General features: G+C 35.1%; 1 protein-coding gene across 1 annotated transcript; it reads right to left on the reverse strand.

Annotated features, from left to right (window-relative positions):
* Positions 1-5778: 5778 nt before the first annotated feature.
* LOC149923529 (uncharacterized) lies at positions 5779-6744 on the reverse strand. Its single transcript, XM_090161629.1, has one exon. It carries the CDS (start codon positions 6742-6744, stop codon positions 5779-5781), a length of 966 nt encoding a protein of 321 aa, XP_090017755.1.
* Between the last annotated feature and the right edge of the window lie 2945 nt (positions 6745-9689).

The following is a 9689-nucleotide window of genomic DNA, read 5'->3' on the forward strand; positions in this document are numbered from 1 at the left end:
CCTATTATCAACGATATGTTCAATATGCTTGAAGAATTGTACGTTTTCTTTACATCCAGTACAAAACGCTTTCAACCTTTGAAAGAAAAGCTTAAAGACGTCGAAAATTCATTACATCTACGAAATCTATCAAAAACACGATGGACAGCTCGCGCCGAAAGCATTCAGGCAACCATAACTTCTTTCGAGCCCATCGTCGAGATCTTGAAAGAAATTACCACAGCGACAACTTTAGATTCAAAAACCAAAGATTTGGCTCTGTATAAAATAATGCTAATTTTCTATTTTATAGTATCTCTGTTATTTATGAAATCGATCATGACTAAAACGAAACTTCTCACTGAATCTCTCGAATGTAAAAATTGAAACATAATTGACGTTGTTAGTCTGCTTCAAGCAACAATTAGCTCAGTTAAAGAAATTTCGGCGGACACAGATGGACAAAGTTGTTTAATTCTTTTCGTTCAGAATTTTGAAATAAATGTTGAAAGTGATTTTATCAAGCATTATCGACGAAGACTTACTTTTAAACGTCTCCTCGATAGCGAAAAATCTACTACAGCAAATCTATATCTTCACCAATTGTTTAGGAAAAAATTTGTGACAGTTTTGGACACTTTAACAACGTTCATGGACTCCAATCTCACCGCTTGCGTTAAAACAGTCAAAACGTTTTTCGAAATATTAAAATTTCCACTATCTAAAGATAACTTAACATTAGAAAATCTAAATTCAATTCTGGAAATGTTCCCTACTCAAATTATCAAACCCGATGTTCATGCATTACCAACCGAAATGGAAGTTTTGTTTGAAAACACGACAACTGCAATTACAATGAGTGATATTTTAAGACAAGCCTGCGAGTTGAGAGATTTATTTAAACAGGCTTTTTTATTAGTACCATATGTAACATAATCACTCATAAGTATGCCATAAAAGCATTTTCGTTAATGAAACCTTGTTCACGGGATATGACGTAAATTATGTCACTTACAACTCTGTGACGAAATACGCGTCATCAACTTTACTGATGGGACACGGAAGTTAGTGAGAATTCCTCGCGCGTTTCTGGCTTTGCCCGTGTCAAGTTTAGCTCGTGCCTCGCGATCACATGATTTCATTTCCATGGTAACCTTTTCAATAGCGCAAGGATTATAAGCATTTTTGCATTTTTGGGTCCGCTCAATGTATGTTCCGCGTGAAACAAGCTCTCATTGAATTTTTTTCAATGGAAATGTTATACAGAGGCATACTTATGAGTAATTATGTTACATATGTTAGCACGTATGGTCATAACAGCCGGATATTCTGATGCCACAAATAAAAGAACATTCAGAAAATTATCTTTTGTTGCGAAAAGGATCTTGCAGATAACGTAGAACTGACAGATATTGTTCGTTCATGGTCGGAATTGAAACAGAAAAATTCGTGTATCGATATAAATATGAAGCTCGCTTTAAATTTCACAAAACTACTTTTCAATTAAAATTTTGGAAAATTATATAATATATTATAATAATTTAAATAAAACTTATGAATTGTAATCTACCTTAACATATTCAAACTTAGACGACTTGGCAAACTTTGTTTTTAACTTCGCAAATTCCCCTTACTCCCCCCCCCCCCCAACGACTCTCTTCTGTACGCCCCTGCTAGTTAATACGTACTTTTAGGATGGAATATTCGTACAACAAGTTCTGAACTGTCCGGGACGTTTTGGTGACGTCATATACCAACGAAACGTCTGTATCTGCTAACCTAAATAATAATTGCCGTGGAGTAACTTGATGAGGAGGTTATCTGAATGTCGCGGACATTTAACTACACACGATCCGCCTATGTGCTTCTTTAATCCGATATCTAAACCTTTGAGTGCCAAACATAATAAATATCCCTTGTCAAATTACGCATCATTTTCGATTCACGCCTCTTGGCCTAAAATTAAGAGAGCGACATCAACTTAGGGCACGATGTAGCCTATCGATTGATGTACCATTTTTCTTTCCATCACAAATGGGGGGGGGGGGGGGTACAGAAAATACCCAACTTCTAGACCTTAGTGCCCAAAAGGGAGACAACAACTATGAGGGCAAAATATCACATGAAGGAGGGCAAAAATATCACATGAAACAAGGCAAAATATCACATGAAAGAGGGCACTATCGATTGATGTATCCCATTCTTTTTTATAGCCAATGGCGTGAGACAGCTTATGCCCAATAAATAGGTCTCCGAGCGTCCAAATTGATACAGCAATAGTGAAGAATCACCTTTGACGATACTAAGGTCTAAAAAAACTATATTTGGAGACAAATGGCGGTATATCCTTATTCGCAAAATTCAAATATGATAGTACGCCGCCCGTACGCGGATTATGGGTTCTCGCTTATTGGCATAAAATCTCACTTAAAATTAAAATTTCTTAAAGCAACCATAAACATAGAGTGGAATTGACGAGTGCCTACTAAATTTACAACTTTTAGCAAAAAATTTCTAAAATTAAAGCAAGCATTCGCGACCGAAACTAGTCTAGGTGGCGTAACGGTGCTAGCTTCTTCGAGATATCGCCTATGATCTAGCGTCAATCTACAGACAAATTAAAAAGTTATAAGAGCGTTTTTTTCTTAAATAAACTTATCAAAATATAATCAAACGATGCAAAAATTATATTAAAATGCAAGTATCATTATTTTTAAAGTCAAATTTACCATACACGATGAGGAAAAATTAACAGCGTCTGATTGAACGGCTACCGATCTAACTTTCAATGACGAAGCAAAGGGGGCCTAGCGATAGTTTTCGGTGGCGAATGTAGATTTTCAAAATGAAAATCAGAAAAAAATCGACAAAAAGAGCTTAAATGGGCAAAAGCTCAACTGGCGGGCCCCAATAATCTAAATTGGTTTCGGGATATCGCTGGTCTATAATGCCCTGCATTTTGACGCATTATTTTCCATTTTAACTGAAACCATTGAAGAGTTATGGCCACTGGTTTTTTGGTCCCGCGAATTGGATTGAAACGAAAGCGTGAAAATTTAATTTGGAATTGTATAGTTCATAAATAACGGAACTTTATTCTAGGAACATTATATAATATAACCAATATACAAAGTAAATAAGGAACCTAATTACTAGGTTAACGCTCACTGCGGAGCTAGGATACACTAGAGACTATTTAAAAACACGAAAACGGCTATTGCAGTAGTTGAGGCATTCCAATTAAATGATAGGCCTTCGACCAAACCAGTAGAATTGTTGATTAAAACTACAGTTGTATAATTTTAACTCCTCCACCAGCTTAACTATAAACACCGACGCGTTTGACGTCAAGACATCCAAAAATCCATCTCTCCGAGATGGTATTTATGATGCGCATCGGATGCCCATCGTGACCTCAAATCGGAAACTCGAAAAATGTTTCATCGATTACTCATCGACGTTTTTGATGAGCGTTACTGAACGTACCCCTAGTTTGGGGTACATGTGTTTTTTTTTGGCGCACCTTTAAACATATACAACCTGTTATAGAACAATTGGTTGGTTTTTAAGTAGTATTCGTGAGTCAACAACAAGAATGAGGCGTATGGTACAAAAGTTTGTCCGCTTTTTGTATCATGATTGTCATTAAAATTGTAAAGACTAATTTTTGTAACATAATAATGAAGAGGAGCTTTAACGATCTACCCATATTCTAAGATACGCAAATCAGTGCCGTAACTAGCCTTTTCTGCGCCCGGTGCGAGCTTCTATAACTGCGCCCTTAAACAATGTTCTAATCTTTCCCGGTTCTGACTATAAAATAAACAATGTGACAATGTCATTAAAAAAATCTATCATTCAAAAACTAAATTTTGGTTTGAGTATAGGTACTGTCTTGGTAAAATTTTCAATTAATATAGGTACACGATAGAATTTTGAATAATTATATATAAATTAGTTAAAAAATCGTTTATTTGAAAATATTTGCCAAAATACACAAGAATCCGATTAGTACAGAAACAAGTTAGACTACTATCTTTTTAATGATTTACTTTATGCGCTTTCCTCATTGCGAAGTCCTTGATTACGTTTTCATACGACAGGAGCCGTGCTATGTGGAGTTCAATTTACATAGAGTCACGTAGATCGCTGGATTTTTGTCTGCTAAGCGGACGATTTGCCATAATAAAAATACAAAGCGTCTGTCCAGCAGTTTATGAGCTTCTCACGTTTGCCGCTACGTGGCTCTATATTATTATATAAACTGAAATAGCAAACTTCCTGATGTAAAAATATTATTTGTAAAAATTATGTTCATTGAAATAGCGTACAAACCCAACCGACATAATCCTTTATAGGAGCCCACTAGCCCAAGCCTTTAAAATTAACCTAGTTGGTGACACACACCTACACAACTCTCATAGCTACGGTTACACTAAATGATAAAAACGTTTCGAACTGTTTAGAAACAAATCGAAACGGGTTGAGTGAAAAACGTTTTATATTTATTTGCGAGTATATTTTACACCTACTTGCGACTAAATCCCCGAAGAAATTTGGTGGTGAAAAAGGGAAAAAAGAAGGTGGGCTGCAGATTTCTTTTCCGATTGGCTGGCAGCTCTCTTCGTTTTCTTATTATCTCCTTAACGTAGCTAAAAAGTACTGGACGAATAAGGGAAACGACAATTTGAGTATGCAGCGCGATTTTAACGAATTATTTATGATTAACTATCACCATAACTTGTCGAAGATTTTATCTCTGAATCCTACGAAACGACAATCTAAGTCTACAGTGAAAAATAATGAAATACTTACGCAGTGAAATGAAAGGTTACTTAGGGTTAGGGTATTTAAACATACACGTGCGGTTTATTTACACAAGTCTAGATGTTATTTTTGTTCCCCAATGGGCTAACTATAATTGAAAGTAAACAATAATGGCAACGAGTATGTTTAATTGATTACACTTCGATTTTTAATAATAAGACAAAGTTTATTTTGATCAAACCTAGAAGTAATGCAATATAAATGAGTCCAAAGTTCAATTTAAACAGATTGGAACAATGTTAATAAGAAAACAAATGGACGGATGATCCTAATTTGCCAGCTACATACGAAAACATATGTATATTATATATAGTTGATATGGCGTAGTTGGAAAGTGCGCCACGGAGAATAGCGAGTTGGTAAAGTATGTTTTCGTATGTAGCTGGCAAATTAGGATCGTCCAAATGCACAATTGTCATTAATTTGTAAGTAATGAGTTATGATTTTTAGTCAAACAGGTACTGAGGTAGGGCTATTTTTAACCTAAGATCAATTTTAAGTAGAAAATATAATTTGTACTATAACCAAATTAAATGTGAACTAAGTTTTAGTATTGCACTTTGAACAAATATAATTTTTATTAGTATCCTTGGCTTTGAATCCAACACAGCTCCAATGATACCAGTTATCACAGTTTTCACATTCTACCATGTTCATTGAAGTTGAATGTCTTGCACAAAGTTCACATTACCAAATATTTCTTTTTATTTTGAGAATTTCCTGAGATGGCGGCGAAAATTCAAACCCAAACACCTGGCGTTATTTTTCGTTTCAACTTTTTGGGCCCAAAGCTATTTTTTCAAGACCAAAAAAGGTACGTGTTAGTATATTGAACGTCTTGTTAATCTTTTGATACGTAAATAAGGCGATATTTGGAAAAGCTTGGCCGTTCCCCTTTAATGAAAAAGGAAGCTCAGTTGCGTGTTTGTGGCGTTTAAAATTTTCACTAGATTTGTGTGTAGTTTTCCCTTTTTACAGTTTAATTATACGTTGCATTAACTGGTCTCTGTCGTAATCAAATAACGTTGATACACATTTGTGTAGTCTTTTGTTTTGTTTACCTTCAAGGTAATTGTGTTTCAAAACTTTATGAAAGGCTTCTAAGAACATATTGGTATTAATATCACATCCAAGTCGGTAGCATGCTGCCCATTCTTCTTTACATCCAACCCATTCCTTAGTAAAGTATTTCCCAAAGCCAGCTGCTTTCTCATTTATTTCCATTTCAGAAACATAGTTTTCAAGCATGATTTCAAATTTGCTAGTATCAAGTTCATTCATTAATACTGATATGCCTTTAAATAGTTTTGAGGCTAACTCTCTACAGGAAATCATAGATAGTTTCTTTCGAATATCATGATATACATGCCATTTGCACAAAAGCTTTTTTGGTTCACCACCAAATACTTTATTCCAGCTGGTAAAATACTGAGGAGCTTTATCAGACATAATTACTTTTGGTATAATGCATCCAACAGTTGCCCTAATTTGATTAAAAAATAATTTCAAAATTTCGCCATCTTCTCTATTTGAGATTAGCCAAGCAACTCGGATTCCTTCGTGAAACTCATCAACAACCAACACCGTTATTAGTTTGAAGCTGTAACTGTTGGTTCCATGAGTGGCATCGAAACCAATTATGTTGTTTCCAAACTGGGAAAGTATTTTTCTTTCAAATATGGTCATTATACCTAAAGCCAAGTCAGACTTCTGGAGATCTACGAGAGTGTCATTTTCCTTTGGTATAGTGCAAAAATTTTCATGCTGCCTCTTGTACAACAAAATCGAGTTATCATTATTGCCAATTTGTTCTTGCACATAAGCATCTACACTTATATGATCTTCTCTGTGTCTTTCTGTAGTGTTGAATCCATTGGCCTTTGCTAAGTTATTGAGATCTTTCCTTAAAGTCAAATGCTTCCTTTGTAAAACATTCATGTTGCTGTGATACAATGAATCAAGGACTCGCTTTTTGGACACTCTTTCAGCCAGGGCCGGCGGATCGTGTTAATCTCGGGTGGGTAGTCAGACGGAGGGGGGGGGGATTTATTGGCTTATCCTACATAAAAAGATAGACCTATATAATACTAATTAAGATAAATTGATAGTGGTAAAAACTACAAAAATTTAGTATTATTCAAATTTATTATTACATAGTAATAATTGCGCAATGCAAAATAAACTCAATTATATAGAAAGGTAGAGACAACGTTATAAAACGTAGTACTGACAACTGTGGGTACTTTCCCTACCCAAATTTGTGGTAGAAGACGTCGTTCCTTAAAAGTAAGCACCGATTATTTAAATTACAATTATTTAAAAAATAAATGGAGACTTTATGGCTTTGGTGTCAAATAAGCAGTTTTGGGATAATCAGTTATTTAACATTTGAACACTTACATTAGAGCCCACTACTATCCGAATAATCAACTCAATATCATATATGTAATAAACATTTAGTATCGTTTACCTTCTAAAAGTTATAGTGTATGCACTTATCAATCCTACTTCACAACGCGAGGTAGAAATGTAACCGCCAATAACTATTTTATATAAATGTTTGATACAGAGAGACTAATGACGAAAAACATTAACGTTTAAATACACTTATGAAAATTATGCTTTTGTCATTTTATGTATTTTTAAAATTTTGATTTTGATGATTTACTATAATCTATTTTAATCGGGGCAGTGCCGCATGTATAGTTTTCAACAGCACCGATATTTAAAGCATGAGATAAAGATAGTGTTGCATTTAACTTCCGCATCACTTGCCGATATAAGTCCGTCTTTACCGTATTTTCAGATATAGAAAGGGGATTGACGAGAAGGAAATGAAAAAACTTGTCAAAGGTCTATGCTTAAGTTGTGATTTGCCCTTTTGCGAAGACTGCGTTTTACTATTCATGCTTGTCTCATTAGAATTTAAAGCTAATATTTAATAACCTATTTTACAAATTTACTTCTGCAGTTTTTATACTGAAAACTGTCACTTACCACTTACCAGGAAACGAATTTTCACTGCACAACGTTACTCGGACTCACTCCTACAATCGGGCGAAGAAGAAGGTGGGGAAAAACCGGGAAAGCGGTTCTTTTCTCAGTGACGAATTTTTAATTGTGGCCGGTACAAGGAAGACCATTAAATACGATCCTGTTTATGAACTAACTTAATCAAGGAGGGGATAGGAAAAATAAGTAGTCCCGGGAAAATTGTGCAAATTATGTTGTAGACGGCATGGCTCTATTATTCTTTGTACAACCTATTCGAGGAGAGTGGAAACCTAGCTATTCTGTGACAATGGCCGTGGCTCTATCCCCACAGTACCGACTTTGATGACATCAATTCCGGGTGGGTAAAATACCCACCCGGAATTTCCCGCATTATCCGCCGGCCCTGCTTTCAGCAAGTTTACCAGCAATCATTTGCTTATCTGGCTTAGGGATCCGTGTGTGGCATAGTTGGAGCTCATGACCATAATGCGTATGACAAACATCCACAAATATTTTAGAATTTCCCGATAGAATGCAAACTCTCAATGTAGAAGTGCAGACATTGTTTATTTTGGAAGTTCCCATTGATTTCAGTTGCCGTTGTCCAGTGGATTCACATTTATATTTTCCGGATCTATTGCAATACCAATATTCAACTGAATAGTTCTTCGTTTTAGATGTTTTGTCCTTGTTATATTGACTTCTTTCCTCACGCTCATACTGCTCTTTCCAAGTCAAAAATCCTAAACATTAAAAATATTAATGCACTCTATTTTATTTCTTTTTATATGTCATTTTTGTGAAATAGAACCAGTATACTAGTACCTGCATAATTTTCAAATTCAAGATTTTCACTTTTGACCTCAACATTATGGTTTGTAAACAAATGAAGTTTTAATTCTGTAACCGTTCTGAAACTGCTGTTACAAGTACCCTCCTTACAAAAACACGAATGCTTTGTATTATATTCCATTAAAAAATGCAATAAATTAAAATATAAAACTATTCTTTTCTACTATTTCCCTTTTAAAAAAAGTATACGATTAAAATAACATAGAATATGCCAAGCAATAATACCCTAGATAAAAAGAAATCACATGTAAATGTTGCCTGAAGTTCGCGCCAAACATTTTATAAATACAGCCACGAAAATCCACTGCATACCAATATTGTCGTTTCGTAGGATTCAGAGATAAAATCTTCGACAAGTTATGGTGATAGTTGAACATAAATAATTCGTTAAAATCCCGCTGCATACTTAAATTGTCGTTTCCCTTATTCGTCCAGTACTTTTTAGCTACGTTAAGGAGATAATAAGTAAAACGAAGAGAGCTGCCAGCCAATCGGAAAAGAAATCTGCAGCCCACCTTCTTTTTTCCCTTTTTCACCCCCAAAATTCTTCGGGGATTTAGTCGCAAGTAGGTGTAAAATATACTCGCAAATAAATATAAAACGTTTTTCACTCAACCCGCTTCGATTTGTTTCTAAACGGTTCGAAACGTTTTTATCATTTAGTGTAACCGTAGCTATGAGAGTTGTGTAGGTGTGTGTCACCAACTAGGTTAATTTTAAAGGCTTGGGCTAGTGGGCTCCTATAAAGGATGAGATAATAAGTAAAACGAAGAGAGCTGCCAGCCAATCGGAAAAGGAATCTGCAGCCCACCTTCTTTTTTTCCTTTTTCACCCCCAAAATTCTTCGGGGATTTAGTCGCAAGTTTACACCTAACCTAAGGTTATCAATATTTCATCAAAAACGTCTGAATTTAGTTATTAGAATTTCGGATAACACCATAATTAATTATTAAATCATTTATAATAATTTAGTGACTATAACCAGTCATGCTAATAGCGACTACGGTAGGGCTTAGAAGACATTGGGATGTTTACTA

The sequence above is a fragment of the Leiobunum rupestre genome, chromosome 10 (genome assembly GCF_980474605.1).
Source record: "Leiobunum rupestre chromosome 10, qqLeiRupe1.1.hap1, whole genome shotgun sequence".
NCBI classification, from domain to species: domain Eukaryota; kingdom Metazoa; phylum Arthropoda; class Arachnida; order Opiliones; family Sclerosomatidae; genus Leiobunum; species Leiobunum rupestre.

What these genes read in the sequence shown, in the direction of transcription:
- LOC149923529 (XM_090161629.1), bottom strand. Translation starts at nt 6,744, where the DNA reads ATGAATGTTTTACAAAGGAAGCATTTGACTTTAAGGAAAGATCTCAAT.